The 17,851-nt window shown below is 33.5% G+C and overlaps 2 protein-coding genes across 4 annotated transcripts; one reads left to right on the forward strand and one right to left on the reverse strand.

Annotated features, from left to right (window-relative positions):
- Positions 1-1,297: 1,297 nt before the first annotated feature.
- On the reverse strand, positions 1,298-7,285 carry LOC115950998 (DEAD-box ATP-dependent RNA helicase 58, chloroplastic). 2 transcript variants are annotated; one of them, XM_031068297.1, is made up of 10 exons: positions 6,970-7,285; positions 6,787-6,880; positions 5,938-6,051; positions 5,547-5,669; positions 5,003-5,107; positions 4,559-4,717; positions 4,390-4,458; positions 4,223-4,312; positions 3,413-3,553; positions 1,298-1,847 (listed from the first exon to the last, which is right to left on the reverse strand). In XM_031068297.1, exons 1-10 carry the CDS (start codon positions 7,209-7,211, stop codon positions 1,584-1,586), a joined length of 1,401 nt encoding a protein of 466 aa, XP_030924157.1. In that variant the 5' UTR covers positions 7,212-7,285; the 3' UTR covers positions 1,298-1,583. The 2 variants fall into 2 exon arrangements, with proteins under 2 accessions (XP_030924157.1, XP_030924158.1); XM_031068298.1 differs by having other exon boundaries at positions 5,938-6,047; positions 6,970-7,257.
- Positions 7,286-12,459: 5,174 nt separating this feature from the next.
- On the forward strand, positions 12,460-16,801 carry LOC115949601 (E3 ubiquitin-protein ligase RHF1A). 2 transcript variants are annotated; one of them, XM_031066882.1, is made up of 8 exons: positions 12,460-12,835; positions 14,179-14,225; positions 14,329-14,391; positions 14,482-14,593; positions 14,753-15,024; positions 15,378-15,485; positions 15,574-15,931; positions 16,502-16,801. In XM_031066882.1, exons 1-8 carry the CDS (start codon positions 12,695-12,697, stop codon positions 16,505-16,507), a joined length of 1,107 nt encoding a protein of 368 aa, XP_030922742.1. In that variant the 5' UTR covers positions 12,460-12,694; the 3' UTR covers positions 16,508-16,801. The 2 variants fall into 2 exon arrangements, with proteins under 2 accessions (XP_030922742.1, XP_030922741.1); XM_031066881.1 differs by having other exon boundaries at positions 12,461-12,835; positions 14,705-15,024.
- The last annotated feature ends 1,050 nt before the right edge of the window (positions 16,802-17,851 follow it).

The raw sequence follows: 17,851 nt of genomic DNA on the forward strand, positions 1-17,851 counted from the left end.
TTAAGGTTTTACAACAGAAATTTTTTCGTATAAATACATTTGTAACTTTCATAAGAGGCACTAATAACTTTAGGTTAAATGGGTTTAATAACTCTCAACCAAAGTTTAAAATTTTGTAGCTCTTAAGGTTTTACGACACAAAATATTTTGTATAAATACATTTATAACTTTTATAAGACGCATTTATAACTTTGGGTTAAATGGTTTCCATAACTCAATCAAAGTTTAAAAATTTGTACTAAAGATTTTACAACACAAAATATTTCGTAGAAATTAATTTGTAACTTTCATAAGAGGCATTAATAATTTTTTATCCAATGCTCATATTCAATAAATAAAAAATAAATTATAAGTCATGTTTATCATCTAAAACCCCAATATATAACACTCTCCATTGTTACCTCACCTAAACTATAACCTCCTCCTCTTTCAAGTGTTTTGTCTTAAAAACAAAGCTAATCTAAAAGTCACGCCTCTTCTTGCTCATCCATGTTTGCCCCAAGAATTTTTTTTATTACATTAATTTCCTCAAGAATTAAATTTAAGTGATGTGAAATTAAAGAAATTAGTCTGTGTTCTCATAAAATCGCTTCATGTTATGCTTAATGGTCCACCCAACTAATAAAAACTCATCATCTAATATTAATTTACATGTCAACATAATTTAAAGAAGAGTTTGTCTTCCCTCTAGTGGTTTTTGAGCACTAAAGGGACACGATATTGATACGCATCTAAAATGAACACATAACAATTTCATATCCCGTTCTATACTCCTATCCACAGGAGAAAGTCACAAAGAGAGTTTATTTACACTAAACATTGTTTAATGTTCCCATGGAAAAGTCTCAAGACACTTTTTGACTAAAAAGTTTATAAACATTCTCTCTCTCTCTCTCTTCTCTTCTTTTTTTTCTTTTCCTTAATAAAAAAATTACTTTCCAAACATACTTAGACAAGTCATACATATGATATATTATTCTTTACCATCAAAAAATTCATATATATATATATATATATATATATGGTATTCACTTAAATGAAGATTATTCGTTTCCAAATTTAATCCTTTTTTTTTAAGTGAAAAATTCAATTATAGTCTCTTATAGAAAATGATTCGGTTAACGACCGTCGAAGTACATTGCTTCTAGTCGAGTTTGTTATTGCAATCAATCAACTGTTTTTAGGGGAGTCAAGTAACTTTCAAGTTTCAATCAAAGAGGTACTTATGTGTGTGTGTCTATATATATATTATGTAAAATAGTTTTTACTACTTCCCAATGTTGTGAAGCTCGCTTGATTCCTCTTGAACGAGTGCGAGCAATTCCTCGGCACACGTTTAACAAAAGCCTTAAAAGAAATACTTGTCATTTACAAACCTTCACATCTACTATAAGACGAGAGTCTATTAAGACTGACTGTTGGTGTACTGGACATTTGAAGTATCAGTTGGGGTTTCACTTGCTGATGATACCGTGTCTCATAAAATGGACTGGAACAACGTAAAAAAAAAAAAAAAAAGGATTTCTCTGGGGGTTGGTGGGTAGGGGATGCTCTATTTGTATAAACTGAAATAGACATCAACTCTATAGAATAAGTTCTTCACAGTTAAACAACAATTCATTTTCATATCTTTGCAAAACAAACCGTTCCTCAGACATTAAAATGTTGGTAACAGTACATTTGTTGTCTGAAAAAGGTTTTCTACCTGTTCTTCCTGCTCGATGAAGATAATCTACTGCAGTTCTTGGCAGATCAAAGTTGTATATATGAGTTGTTTCTGGCAGGTCGACCCCTCTAGCCGCTATATCTGTTGCTACCAGAAGATAGCTACCTCCTTGTCTTACTTCCTGTATTTAACCAAAAAAAAAAATCTATCAGATCATTGATTTTGTGTCCTAATGGTTCTAAACAAAGTCAAAAGATAATTCAGATTCACAGTAATAATAACGATGGTAATAACTTGTTTTCTCTCTTCATATAAAAGCAAGGGCCAATGGGCATGTAACCCAATGGCCCCTACCTTCTCTCCTGTCTCCTATGTTGTAAGTTTAACCAAGCTCCCAACCATCCCTCCCCAAGAATTCAAAAAAATAATAATAATAATAAAAATAAAATAAAATAAAGCAACCAGGAATTAATGGGTATTATCCTCTTTATATTCCAAAATTGGAATGGCGGGAGATTGTAGAATCGGGTAAAAGACTGAAAGATTGAAGCCTGAAGTAGTTCTCTGCAAATTAGCTTTGAGGGCAACCATTTACCATATTTTGCTTCAGAGGAATGCAAGAATCTGTGGAGGTCACATCAAGCCAGAGGAGAGCCTTGTACAAAATGTTAACACTATGTTTGAAAGTTTGGAGAGAGGGAAGAGGAGAGAGGAGAGGATAGCAGGGGCAGGAAGAGTAGTGGAGGGTGCAGTGAGAACCTCTCCTCCTTGTTTAAAGGTTTTAAAGATTAAAGAGGAGAGGGAAGTAGATACCCCCCCCCCCCTTTTGTTTGGTAGTAGGGTGAAAAAGAGAGTAAAGAAAATTGTACAAAGAAAAGGACAAATATTCCTCTATTGAATTCTATATTTAAAAATTAAGGCAAAATAGAAAGTAAATAAAAAATCATTAAACTAGAAACCCTCCCCCCGAAATTCCTCCAATTTGGGGGAATTTAAATAACGGGTTTGGAGGGATAAGATACCCCTTCAAATCCCTTAAATTCTTTCCCCCTTCCTACAAAATAAATATCCAAACAAGGGGGAGTGGAAACCCGAACACCCTTTCACTCTCATCTCCCCAAATCCAAACATTATGTTAATGACTTAATGGGATGTAAGGACTCAAGTGGAAGCAAGCAGAGAGTTCTGTAACTCTATTCTTAACAAGTGTTGTGATGTAAATGGGGTATCCACTCTCTGTGCTAAGGACTGGCAAAAAGTCCTCTTCTAGTTTCAGTCTCGTGTGTCGGGTTTTGTTAGCTCAGGTGTTTGTGACCTGTGGGCTGTGACGTGAGTGAGAATCTGTAAGCAGACCTTGTGTTGGCAGCTTGTGAGTTCCATGCTTTGCTTTGCAAGTCTTTTTCTTCTCAAGTAACAGTATTAAATTATCCAAAAAAATATTAACTGAGATTAACCATTATGCCCCTTGGCCCTTCCTGTTTGAAGTTTGCAGCATCTGACACTCAGTACCCATGTCAGTCGTGCCACTTGTTCCCTTGGCATGCACTCAGAGATGGGTATTGCTTATCTGACAACCTAGATTAAATTGACCATTATTTCCATTGTCTTAAGACAAATAGACAATGTATCATCACATGACCATATTCCCAAAACATTACTCCAACTCATGCAACCTCCAAAATTAAACTTCTAATGTAAAATGAACCATCTCTCACATTTATCCACAGCGGAATGTATAACACTTACTGAGAGAGATGCTGCTCGTGAATTGAAATTCATGTCTTCTTCTAGAAGATGGATGTCCAAACAACCCACATATGAAGTCCTCAAGAAATCAACTAACGAAGTTGTTGGTGGAGCATTTCCAGCTTTCTTTGACTTCTCAGACTGCAGAAGCAGATAAGATATAGATATTAAATAACCAAAGAAACCCTCTCATTTATTTCAAAGAATAAAAGTACATATTGATTACATCCTATACATATTAACACAACCATGCCACAGATTCCTAGATTTAACAATCTGAACCGCACATGATCTTTTTCACACTTAAAGCACACAGATTAAGTAAACCTGCTCTAGGGGAAAATGGCTAAAAAAGATTCACAGCCCAGTCAAGGGATACAAGGCTTTGTTGTGTTGAGATGAGATGGTTTAATCCATAAGATAATAGAATTTTTTTTGGGGGGCCGCGCGGGGGTGGGGGTGTTGTTCAAAAAATGATATTTATAGCCACAGCATACTAATTATTCATGCTACAACTGCGTTAATAACACATCTATGCCAGTATATTACTTCGTGGTTGGGACATGGATCATTACCGGACTGAGGAAATGCCAAAAAAATACTATGAGATGGTCTCATTAAACGGCCAAAGAATAACCACACCAAGTACATATCCTTCATCAAATAATATTTTCAGCACACGCATTGACAATGACATAATTACATAAAACACTTGGTTAAAAAAAATTCTAACCATACTCCAAGGATAAAATTAATGATTTATATGAATTCCAAGAAATTTATACATAGAGAAGGATCTGTGATGCAGACCTGCTCACCAACAAATATAATGCCAGACTCTGGTGCATCAGACTGTAATAAGGATAGCAAGGTTTGATGCCTTTTGTTCTTGCCACATATCTGTTAGCAACACAGAATTAGCACATTTTAAATGAGAAGCACAACAGTATAAGTTCTATATTCTAAAGATCTCTTACCACAAATCTATGATGTAGGCATGACGGCATGGGTTGAATTGGATTGACATGGACATGAACCACGTCACTCTGTAATTGAAATGAAATCATAATGAAACACAGGAAACCAGTGACAGAATCATGTCAAATCCCAAAAGATAACATTGAAACAAGAATTATATCAGCAAACCTTGGTCCACTTTTGCTGTATACAGTCATGTACAAACCGATTGTGCTGGGGGATGGATGCACTGGCAAAAATGGTCTGACGGTTGTGGAGTGATGAATATGATGTCAAAATTTTTCGAAGAGAACTGACTTCTTTTGAGGAATTGAACATGAAATCAACCTAATAAATAATGAGCATAAAATGTCACTTTGTGTAAAAGAATATTACAGAAGGGCCCTTAAGAAATGACCAAATATAAGTGCAAATGAATACTGTACACACATACAATAGCCAAGTTTGTACTTTTATTACTCTACAAATACACCATTAATGTCGCATACATGCTAGGAAGACTCATCTGATGATTCGGAAGCATGATCAATTGTTTACAAATTTTTCAACTAACGAATTGCACATTCTTAATAGAGTAGACATGAAGTAAATAAATAAATGGTATTTAATTACCTCATCAACTATCAGCACTTTCATCGATTCAAGCTTTAAGATTTTCTTCTCAAGCATTTGGCACAAACTCTTTATTGTTGCCACCACGATTGTAGGGGGCTCTGCCTGAAAACTTATGTAATGAATATATCACTCCACAAATATCCACAATCTTCTTTTGGATATACTGTACTATCAGTAACTGGTCAATAAGCATATAGAAAACTAAGAATGTCTATATTGATCAAAGCAATGCTATGAAAATTCAAAACAAACCAAAATGCAACTGGTTCAGGCTTAGAAGAAATACAAAGGAAGATGCTATGAGTGCAAAATAAACTCTACACAAAGGAGGAGAAGAGGAAAACTTTATAAATTCTATGTAATTTTTTCATATTTTCCCAAACCACAAGGATTAAAATGGCGTTAAATTTCCTTCAAAAGGTTCTACACAGAACACAAAATTTACAGAACTACCCATCAGCACCATTTCAATTGCTAGCCTCTATTTGGTTAACATTAAAGTGACAAAACCTGTAAAAAAAATAACAAGAACATGCAGCACCTTTAGCCAACTCTTGTGTCTTTTCAACATTCCTCCATCTAAAAGAGCCATGACAGTGCAAGATTTCTGCTCCAATTCAAGTTCCATAGGCCTTGCAGCCAACATCCGAGCAACTCTTGTAACCTAGTTCAAGAAGAAACTACAGTATTACCTTATATAAAAAAAAATTATCAATAATAAATATACATATACTATTATAAGTATAGTATGCATAGAAAGTATAATACAAATTATCTTTGTTATTTTTCGTTCATGGAAAAATTCTAATGAACCAAACACCACCATTGGATCAGTTATAATTGAGGAAAAAATTTGCATTTTTTTTTTTCAATATTAAAATAAATCTCCACAAAAGATTAAGTAATCGAAAAATCATCATTGACATTCTTACTTGCATGCCTAGTTCCCGGGTAGGCACTACTATTACTGCTTGAACAGTAGATCTTTGAGTGTTTATGACAGAAAAGATCAAGAGCAGGTATGCCAGTGTCTTCCCAGAACCTGTCTAGAGGACCAAAACAAGGACAAACAGTACATTAGCCTAGTCATTAAGACAGTCATTCATTCATTTGTTTAGACCCATTATATTGGGAAATCACATCTTACCCACCTATGATTTTAATCGAATGATAAACTATAGATGTATTCAATACCATTATGTGGCAACATTAGAAGAAATCAACAAAAATTCAAACTCTTTCATTCTATTCTGTTTTTTTTTTTCCCTCCGGCCGCATGATGTATACACGAGATTATGTGAATTTTAATGATTCAAAACTCACCAAAAAAAATATTATAGTATGATCTAAAAAGAGTCAAAAGACTAAAATGTAGCTGCCTGTTTGGGGAGCAATGTCATGGACATTGGACACAACTTTTTAAAGGATTTTGCTAATGTGTGTCCTAAAGGCATACAATAATTAACCATTTTTGGAAAAAAATTTATCGGAAATTGAAAAAATATTAACAGTTTTTTCATTTCTCGAGAAAATTTTCTAAAAATAATATACTATTGTATACATTAGTAAAATCCAAGTTTGAAATGGTGAAATTGCGTTTTCCATTCACAATTATAACTGGCGTACACACTCCTGCTGCGTGTCCCGTACACACATTTTGTAACTATTACCACTTTTTATTGTGAAATTTAAATAAATAAAATAAAAAAAAAAAAGCATGAAAATTTGTGTATCAAATGCAAAATGAGCTTCAATGCTAAGGATTGAGATTGAGATTTGACCTGAGCATGAAGAATGCAATCTCGGCCCGAAAAGAGAAGAGGCAGTGCTTGCTTTTGTACATCAGTTGGTCTAACATATCCAACCTCCTCCACCCTGAAACAACAACAGTAGCAACAATAAGAAAAGCATTTCCAATATGTAATTGAATTGTACAGAGTTCATAGAAAGCATGGATTCATTGCCTGCGTAATACGTGTTCGGGAACGTGAGCTTGGCAGATTTCTCTGAGAGTGGAGGCGTTGAGTTCGCTGGATACAGAAGAAGAAGAAGAAGAAGAAGCGTTGGGTTTGGAGTTTGTGAAGGTGACGGAGGTGGACAGGGTTTTGGGGTTTTGTGAACGAAAGAGAAAGCGAGAAGAAATGGGTTTTCTGGGGGTTGAGATTGGTGAAAGTGGGAGAATGTGTGTGGATGAAAGAGTCGCCATTGATGAGTTTTTCTTTACTGTTGTGTCTGTCTGTTTTTTCAGAGCAGTGAGAAAATTGAGATGGGTGATGATGAAAGGAGGATATTACTGTCTGTATGTGAGGCAGTATGATGGAAACGCAACAGTGAAAGGATCTCTACCGTTGAATCCTCCAATCATGTCAAATGTATGCTCTTCACATTTATTTGATTTTTAAATACCACTTTTCTTACGTTTAAGGCTGTGTTTGGTTCCCATAAAATATTTTCCGAAAAATAAATATTTTTCGAAAATGCTATTTTTTGGAAAGAAAAATATTTTCAAGTATTTGGTTGCATTATGAAAATCATTGTAGAAAATATTTTCATGTGTTTGGTTCTATTCTGAAAATGCTATTTTTCTCCAAATTTTTCACACGGCAATTCAACCCACGGCAACAAACTCCGGCAATCAAAAGCCACAACCACCAAAACACCACCACCACACCACCACAACAACAACAAAAATCAAAATCACACAGAGAGAGAGATCAGTGGGTCGAAGATCGGTGGGTCGAAGGCGAGATCGTGCGAAGGCGAGATCAAAGGCAAGATTGAGCGGCGAGACTGGTGCGATCGGCGAGACCAATGCGATCTGGTGTGTGTGATCGTCGGACTGGAGCTCGGGGTTCGCTGACGATCGCCGGACTGGACTGGAGCTCGAGGTTCGCCGACGATTGTCGGATTGGACTGGAGCTTGGGGTTTGCCCTCTTCTCTCTCTCTCTCTCTCTCTCTCTCTCTCTCTCTCTCTCTCTCTCTCTCTCTCTCTCTCTCCGGAAACCATTTGAAGTGAAAATAGGAACGAAAATGAATTTCCGTGGTCAAAGTGTATTTTTTTGGGTCAACTGAAATTGATTAATTTTCCGGACCAACCAAACACTCGCATTTACGGAAAAGCATTTCCGGAAGTGATTTTCACCCAAAACAAACACAGCCTAAATAACTTGCTCATTTTCCTGTTAACTGAAATCTTGTTTTCGAAACACATGAAATCACAATTTTACAATTATAACTAATATACGAAAGTGTATAATAAATAATGTGTAACAAGATTTAGCCTATATGTATAAATGTGATATAAAATCCTTGTTAATAATAGAGGAATTACGTTAGCCAGGAGAAAATTAATCTTATGAGATGATTTCATGAGAATCCTCTCTCACATATGTGGGTCCCATTAAAGAGTGTTTTATGAAACCACCAATCACAGTTAGTGGGATCCATAAATGTGGAATCCACACATGTGAGAAAAAATTTTCATTATCTTTCCTAAACTGGGACTAAGCTTTATTTTTATAATTGTTGTTGTTGTAACTTTACAACATGTTTCAAAATCCAAGATAATGGAACCATGATCAGACCTTAAAATAGGTTAGTTCCGAAGAGCATAATGTGGATACGAATTTATCCATTCTATAGAGGCAAAAGCTCTATCCAATATTTCTATAAAAAAAGTTTCATCCTCTCTTCAATTCATCCATTTGTATTTTTGACATTTGGCCTTAAGTTTACAGAGTTCCAACTCAGACAAAGTTTGTTGAAACAATTCAGCTCCCAAAATTTTCCTATTGTTAAAAGAGAATTTATCCTCATGTGAGAAATAATGTAAAGAAACAATTCACTGATTGGAACAAGAAGGTTTCTAGAAAGGTGGAAAAGGAAATCAAGGAAAAACAACAAAAGCTCCAAGATCTCTAGTATTCCATTCAAACTATTGCTGATGTCAATTGTTGAGGACAAATTTTTCACACCACATAACTTCATTTCATTGGTGATCCGCACCACATCAACACTATCATAAATTTTGGGAAAATATCTTATAAAGCCCAAAAGAGCCCATATTTACATAAAAAGGTGTCAAAGCCCATGGTTCAAGCTCATAGTACGTCATCTTATTTTTCACACCACATGACTTCATTTCATTGGTGACCCGCACCACGTCAACACTATTATGGATTTTGGGAAAATATCTTCTAAAGCCCAAAAGAGCCCATATTTGCTTAAAAAGGTGTCAAAGCCCATAGTTTAAGCTCATAACACATCATCTTATTTTTTGGCTCATGATCCAAGCTCACGAGTCTCATCGAGAGAATTTTGGGAGTCGTGGTTTGGAAAATCAAGAAGTATGTTCGGTAAAACTCTAGTGGTTCAAAGTTGATAAAGGGGAGCATGTTGCTTGACATGTCTTCCCCAATTCCTTGAACTCTCACGGGTTAGTGTGCAATAGGTAACATTTGGTAAGCCTCTCATATCACATAACACTTAAAATGATAAAACTCCCAATGCTCTTTATATAAAAATTAATGTTCATCATATAATATAAGTTTAAAAATGCGTTAGCGAATTCCTTTTCGTTCAAAATTTATTGTCAAAACGGTGAACTAATGTTAATTTTTTACCTAAATCAATTTTTTATAATAGACTTTTAATTTGAATAAAATTTTTAAATGATAAAATTTTACCTAAATTAAACAATTGTTAAATATTATTCCTTAATTTAAGGAAATATATCCTAACATATAATATAAAATTAATTTACTAGCCATTTAGCGTAGCCATGACTTCGAAGTCTAACTTTTATTATATAGTATAAAATATTCTTTCTTTGATGTCTTGTCATAGTCCAAATCCAATATCGCTTGAATTTGTTGAGCAACAATAGTTGTTAAGCAAACTTTATTATAGACTAATAATGATAATGATAAGTTTGAATGTAAGTTGGATTTGTTAAAAAGATAGAGTTTCACTCATTGTTAAGTTTGAACTAAATAACAAAAATAATTTTGTTTAAAAAAAATGATAATGATAAGTTTGAGTTTAAGTTGGATTTGTTAGAGAGATAGAGTTTCACTCCTTATTAAGTTTGGATTAAAACAAAAATAATTTATTTAAATAAAATGATAATTTTATTAAATATTGTACTGACTTGGAAAATTGTGAGAGTTTTAGAGGTTTCGGTTTTATTTATTTATATATATATAGATGATATTTTTTTTTAGAACCATATGATATAATGATATGATTTATATTGTATCGGTAAATGTAACAATGCAATTAAATTTAATTGAAAAAAAAAACCTATGAAATTGTGCATCCAAATTTGACCTAAAATCAATTACCATCATTTATTTAACAATTGAATTCAAAATGATTTGTCAAGAATTTTGTAGTTAACAGTTTAATTTGTATCTCCCCATTTTTTCAATATAGAAGTTTAGTATTATCAAATTAGAAGAATTAAAAAAAAAAAAATCTACACGACATGACGTCCTATCCACATCTATAAATTTATCAAAATTACATATTTATCCTCACATAAATCATGTCCGTTAAAAAAAAAAAAAAAAAAAAAAGGAATGGAAGAAAATGCATCCACGCTTTTATAGAAGAACGGTGGATATGGAAAAGGTCAAGGGAAGGAAAACGTCATGCAGATACGTTAGTCTAAACTTGCGTGCGGTAAGAGTTGGACGGTCGATTCAATGAGTAGTTGAAATTAATTGTACTTTTTTTTTTAATCTCTGAATTTTTGGTCATGTCCTTTTTACTTTTCACCATTATTTCTCGATGCCTCTCCTTGTTGATGCTAATTCTTGAACTTTAATCATGCTAGAGTGAGGAACAACCCCACCTTTTCTAGCTAACTTTAATAAGAATCAAAAGAAACTTGATTAAGGTTACAAAAATCAATTGAGTAAAACAAGTTTAGTATACCTATTCATCTTCATGAAAGTTGTAATACTTTTGTTGCAAAATTTGTGGGGTTTTTTTTTTTTTTTTTGAAAAGTCTATAGTATTTCTAAAGCTCTAAAAAGGATGTGAAAAAAAAATTAAGAATATTCATTTTCATAATAATAGAGATGGTATCGTATTCAATTATTAATCTTTGTGTTCAATCGGTAGGAATTTAATTTGAGATCAAGAGTATGGTTCAATTACATTGTCTACTCTCCCTTATGTGAAAACCCATGATTCATATCTCCATTCTCCTGTTATTATAATTATTGAATTATATGAAAAACAAAGTGAAAATTTGATGTTATTAGGTGTTAATGAAAATATGTTTATTTGGTTAATTGCTATTACAAGAGATTGAAAATCTCATATATTTATAAAGAAAAAAAAAATTGGATATCTCAATTTTACAATTTATGCAATTTTAAAGTCTCAGTTAAAATACATTTAAAAAAAGTCTCAATTAAAAGTTATGAATATATATATATATATATTTTTTTTTGAGAAAAGAGAAGTAATGAATTTAAACCTCCTTCATCTTGCATTTAATTGGAAGTAGCTTATAATCTTTGCATATTTATAGTGAGCTAACTAAAAGTCTAAAACCCATATTTTTATACCTAACAAATGACATAGTTTACATATTTATATTGTTATAGATAAGCATAACAAATTTGAATTGAGTATTTTTTATATTTTCTAAACTTAGATATATAAAATTAGAATATAAATTGGAATGACATTTGGCATGAATTATAAATATAGAAACACTTGACAATTATAGGGCAATTAGAAGGACATTTGAAATCACAAAATTAGGTTCAATCAGAAACTAATTTGATTCTTTTGATTGAGTTTTTATTTTTTTATTTTTTTTTTCCTTTGATGGAAGAGCTTCCACTTTAATATATTGTACATGGTGGTAAAAAATCACTAAGGTCTCACCTATCATAATTGCCACCTTGTTTGCTTCAACATTTTCATAATTTTAATAATTAATTTTGTTTAGAATTTTTATCAAGACTTAACTTCTAAAAAAGTTCAAATAGACAATAATTTTATTTTAATCATCAAATAGTGAAATAGGTAGTAGTTTATACTCACAAGAATCTTACATTTTTTGAGTAAGAAAAAAAACAACCAAATCATGACCTAAATCATTACTAGCCTTTTAAGAGAAGTAGAGGAAAAAAAGGAAAAAAAAAAAAAAATCACCTATATTCACCCAAATGAAGTAAAAGTGTTTTTATTCAATTTCCTTTAATAATTATTTATGATCTTCATCATGGGTCCCTCCATTTATAGACAAACAAACAGAATAATACTTAATGCACACGGCCATTAATAGTGAAAATACATTAAAATCTTAGTAGCAATCAAGAAAAATCTAAAAACAATCCATTAATTAATTAATAATAAAAACAAAAACAAAAAATAGTTAAAGAAAAAAAAAAAAAAATTAGAGAGAGGTTACCAATCAAATATCCAAACTCCTCCGTTTGAATAGGACTTTTCATTCCTGCGTTTTCTGCGCTTTCCTCTTCTCTCCATAATTCTTTTCTTTGACCATTTACACACTCTGTCTCTCTGTCTCTCTCTCTCTCTGAGAAACTCACTCTTCTGGGGTTCCTTTCTTCTTCTTCTATCTTTCTTTCTCTGCATAAAGTTCTTAACTTTCTCATATACCCGTTCTCTGGTTCTTGCTTCAAGTCTAAACTCAAAGACCCAGAATGTCAAATCTCAGTTTTTCTTCGTCTTCTTCAGGGAATCCATTGGTTTCAACTGCATCTTCCTCTGGACTAAACGATGACGTCTTTGAAGATGCTTGCAGTATTTGCCTTGAACCCTTCAACACTGCGGACCCTGCAACTGTACGGTCCTCACATTGCCTTTTCTCTTTGTTAAAGTTACTGTCTTTTTTTCGTTTTTTAGACTCTGTTTGTGTTTTCGGTATCTGGGTTTTGTTTTGTTTTTGTTTTTGGTTGGGTTTGAAGGGCGAGAGTTGGAGATCATGGGTTCTGTTTGGCTTTTGAAGTATTTAAAATCAGAGTTTTATGTTTTTTTGTTTGTTTGTTTAGTGGTATAGATGAGAGGAAAGTGGTTTCAAATTCAGAATGTTAAGCTAGTGATTGTTATGTATAGGTTTGTATATACAATGAAACAGGAAAGAGGGGAAGTACATGAATCTAGAGACTTGGTCACATTGCTATTGAATGTTGGGAATGTTTGTTTGTTTGTTTGGGTGGGTTTGAGGTTTTGAATGCTACTTGGTAATTTTGGTTATGATGATCACTGTTTGGTTTGGTATTGTATGATAAGTGGTGCATGAATTATGATACGACTATTGTTTGTTTGGTGGGTTTGAGGTTTTGATGCTACTTGGTATTTCTGGTTACGATGATCACTGTTTGGTTTGGGATTGAATGATAATTGGTATTCAAATCACTGCTCTCATTTCTGGTAGTCCATTTTTGCTTTCTGAATTTGGTAATGATTTGTTGTAATTTGGAGGTGATGATCGAAGATTATGTATGATCTGTTTTTACTTGTTAAGTAATTTGGGTGCTAAGCTTCTATTTACACCCATGGAATAGGTTTGATGTTTTATTTGTTTAATACGAATTGGCATATCATTGTGAAGTCTGGATAAAAAAACTGAAATCATTTGAAATGCGTTTACTCTTTGTGGGGTTAATGTTCGTTGAAATCAACATATGGGAATGTGTGTATAAAGGAAAAAAATTATGTTTCCAAGACAAATATTTCAGTGGAGAGATCTATCAAAAAAAAAAATTTCAGTGGAGAGAACACAGAGTAAATAGGGCGAGAAGTTCAATATCTTTTTACTTTCCTCAAGGCAGTAGGTAAATACAGATCAGAAATAACAAAAGGTGGAAGAAGAGGATTTGGGATATTGAATAGTGATAATTAATAAAGTGTTCTCCTCTTTGCTTCGGTTAATCATGTGTTCAGTTGTGATATTAAATCACTCCATGCTGTTAACCATGTGCTTTTTTAAAAATGTAAATAGTTGCATCTGTAGAACGTTGATGCAAATCTATCAAAAGAATGTTGATGCAAAATATGTAACTTTACGCATTAAATGAAGGAAAACTACATGATTTTGCTAAAAAATTTTTGCTTAGAGAAAGTTATGATTGGCTTCTACTGTTAACTGGAAGTTTAACTCCTTGGACCTTGTTTCCCGTTTCAGATTACCAGTTGCAAACATGAATATCATCTTCATTGTATTCTTGAATGGTAATTCAATCATACAATCTATTTATTGTCTAAGGCAACACACACATGCACACACATACGAAGTCCACAAATTATTTTTAATTGAACTCGTTTATTCTCTTAGGTCTCAAAGAAGCAAAGAGTGCCCAATATGTTGTCAGCTGCTTGTCTTAAAGGACCCTGCCAGGTATAAAATTTTTGTGAAAAGATTCCACCTCCCTTTCCACCTCCCCTTATCTGTCTCTTTGATTCTCATTGATTAGTCTTGTTACTGTAGCCAAGCGCTTCTAGCTGCAGTGGACATTGAAAGGTGCTCAAGGTCGAGGAGCATTTCTTCTGTTGCTCCCACACCTCTTCATCATTTCTGTGAGGACTTCAATGTTGAGCATGTGAGTGATTTGATTTAATCTGAAACTCTATTGTCACAAACTCTTTATGCTTAATGCTTGCTTAGTGAGAAAGGGCCTCTTGTTGATAAGAAGTGAAACTGAATCTTCCAGGATTCTTCATACTCAGACGACTCTGATTTTGATGACCGTATCATGCAGCATCTGGCTGCTGCTGCTAGCAGAGCTCGTTATCTTCGTAGAAGGGAAAGACAGAGAGCTTCTGGCCTTGGACCTTCCGAACTTCTCATTTTTACTTCTTCAAGTTCTTCACAGCAAACAAATGTAACTTCACCAGAAGATTTTCAAAATTTAAGTTATGGGTCACCAGAGGGATCACCAACTTCTGGTGTCAATGTTCAACCTCAGTCATCTGTGGTTGTTAATCTGGGATCCACTACTGCTGTCAATAGAGATATTCCTTCTAGACCCAGGTACTATAAATGATTATTCCATGCTTTTGTATTTATTAACCATACTTCTTGTGGCATGTTATGGTTTTTTGTCTATCTTAAATTTCTCTTATTATCAAATTTACAGTTACAAATTAGAACATGAATTGAATATCTCAGGCAGCTATTGAACACTAACATTATTTGTCATCACCTAGACTGCATTTTCAATTTCCCTTCATATTTGTCAGATCTGTAATATTTTCTCTACTGTATCCATTCTAGATTTTTCTTTTACTGTACTACATAAAAATATCTTGCATCTTCTCCATCTGTAGAGTATTTATTTTATTTGTAATTCTCTGTATCTTATGGTTGTTTATTTCATAATCCAGTGTTGTTTATAGCCAGCCTCCACCTGATAGTCCCAAAAGACCAAGCCCATCAGAGATGTTCTCCCTTCCAGAGACATTTAAATCTAAGTGGTCTGCTGCTTCAGCCAGGTAGATATGTTGCCTAATGGTTCCCTTTGTAACTGTTGTTTCCTTGTTTTGTCTCTTTACATTGAAGTGTGTGGATGACTTGCAATAGATATAAGGAGTCGATTTCAAAAGGTACCCGGGGCCTTAAGGAGAAGCTACTTTCTCGTAATAACTCAGTAAAGGAGCTAAGCAAAGGAGTTCAGCGTGAGATGACTGCAGGAATTGCTGGTGTAGCACGAATGATTGAACGCCTAGATCTTACTTCAAAGAGAACTGGATCCACTGTTCCTGTTTCTGATAGTACTGGTGGGAGTTCAAATTTCTCCTTCAAGGGGAAGGGTGTGGAGGAAAATGTTGATGCTCAGTCTCTTGACAAAAATAGTGGGCAAATTGTGCATGATTTAAGTCTAGATGCAGCCTATATCCCTGGTGCCATTTTGAGACAACCAGAAGTTTCTCATGCACAGGTTATTTTATTTCACCTTTAACAAATCATGATACCTTTTAATGTAGCACCAGAAAATTTAGCTTGTGCACTGCATTTTTTAGATATGTTGGCTGTTATCAAAGTCTAAAACTCTATCAAAAGTATGAACCAAAGACAAGTAAGCTGCCTTACACTTTATAAACAACAAGCTGAGTTCCCCTAGGGACTTAGCTTAGGTGGAAGGCGGTGGAGTTTGGTCCAATTGCAAAAAAAAAAAGAAGAAAGGCAAACTACACCAACCTACTTAAGGTTTCGAAAAAGGAATCCTATCCCAACTACGAAAATAATGATCCTCCCCCTCTTTTCTGATGTTTGTTTAAACAAGTTTATACCTTTGAGGTTGGTGTAATTTACCTTAAAAATAAAAAGAATGAACAACATGAAGTAATCTAATAAAACAAATGCAATGGACAAATTTTGAAGGTGCAATGAGTAAATTCTGTTTAGTGCATCCAAGTGTTCCACTTGTGTGAAAGTTGAATAAAACTGTTTAGATAGATACTATTTTTGAAGCATGGCTAATCAAAATCTTCTCATCCCTCCTTTGCAGAGTTGATAAATGCTGCAGGGTGTGGTACTGGCGCTTTTACTAAATTTGTGTATTAACATCTCAAAGGAGGCATATGATGCAAGTGACGTGGTGTGATGAAGCCAATCCGCTGGTTGGTTTGCGTCCTGCATTACCTGCCTATACTTGCAAAGTGGAAACTGTAATTTGATTGGATCAGATATTGTCATGGATGACAGTGTTATCCTTTCTTCATGCATAAGTTTAAATGGACTACAGAGAATTCTGGTGTAACCCATGTTCCCATTTGTTGCTACTGTTTGCAACCTATTTTTTTTCTTCCTCGAGTGTTTTTTGCTTTGCTGTGTTAGCTGCATCCAATATTACATGTTGGGTAAAATTTAGGGGTCAGTTGTTAAAAAAGCTGGGCAATGGGTGTCTCACTGCATATGGGTCTCATAAGTGCATGTGATTCATAAACTGTCACACATTTGCAACCTACAAGGAACGGAATTGGAAAATTATAAAGGAATAAATTTGAATGGAATCAGTATAAGAATTGGAATCTAATGGATAGGAAAGGAATGAAGTGAAATAGAATAGAATAGAGCTAATTTAGCCCCCAAAAAGAAAAAAGAGAATAAAATTGAGCTATCTTGTTTTGAAAGAAATGAAAGGAATGTTAAGTAGAATTGTCTTGGAGAACAAAGTAGAAATGATTTATAGCACTATTATTATACCTTTCTTTTATAAATTGTATTTTGCTATCATTTGATATTATTATTATTATTATTATTATGAAAGTAAAATTTTAAAAGTAATAAAAGAAAATAGATTATGATGATGCCTTGAAAGTATGGTTATTTGGTGGAAGACTGACTTGAAGTGAACAATTTCCAATATGATGATGACGTAAAAGTATAATTCAAATGGATTATGATGATAGTTATAGTATAGTTTTGGTGTAAAACTATGACGTAGAAGTGAACAATTTCTAATATGATGATGACGTTAACGTATAGTTCAAATGGATTATGATGATAGTTATTGTAAATAGAGACAAATAATAAGAGGAGTATTGCAATAAAATCGTTAAATATGAGAGACATTATGACTTATGAGTTTTATTAAACTTTGTCATAATTAAAGGCAAGGCATTGTTATTAATTATTATGAACTAGGAGATAAACAATATAATGCTAAGTTCTGGGATGATTGGCAGCAACATTTCTTTCTTCCTTTTTTGCTGCATGTCAATGCAAAACCATGTGCCATTCAATAGAAAATTCCTCTCTTGCAGTATTGTAATATAGGGTTTCTTTCCATTATTGGCTTCAGACTAGAAACTAAAGATCTGGTAAAGTGTGAGTCCGACCTGTTGGGTTCTAATAA

Source organism: Quercus lobata, chromosome 6, assembly GCF_001633185.2.
Source record: "Quercus lobata isolate SW786 chromosome 6, ValleyOak3.0 Primary Assembly, whole genome shotgun sequence".
Taxonomy (NCBI): domain Eukaryota; kingdom Viridiplantae; phylum Streptophyta; class Magnoliopsida; order Fagales; family Fagaceae; genus Quercus; species Quercus lobata.

Excerpts from the sequence above, each read along its gene's own strand:
- LOC115950998 (XM_031068297.1), bottom strand. The coding sequence starts at position 7,211 with ATGGCGACTCTTTCATCCACACACATTCTCCCACTTTCACCAATCTCA. Across the intron at positions 5,108-5,546 it reads GACACAAGAGTTGGCTAAAG|GCAGAGCCCCCTACAATCGT; the intron begins GTGCTGCATGTT and ends ATAAGTTTTCAG. Across the intron at positions 1,848-3,412 it reads CACGAGCAGCATCTCTCTCA|GAAGTAAGACAAGGAGGTAG; the intron begins GTAAGTGTTATA and ends GGTTAAATACAG.
- LOC115949601 (XM_031066881.1), top strand. The coding sequence starts at position 12,695 with ATGTCAAATCTCAGTTTTTCTTCGTCTTCTTCAGGGAATCCATTGGTT. Across the intron at positions 14,226-14,328 it reads CTTCATTGTATTCTTGAATG|GTCTCAAAGAAGCAAAGAGT; the intron begins GTAATTCAATCA and ends TTATTCTCTTAG. Across the intron at positions 14,594-14,704 it reads AGGACTTCAATGTTGAGCAT|GATTCTTCATACTCAGACGA; the intron begins GTGAGTGATTTG and ends TGAATCTTCCAG.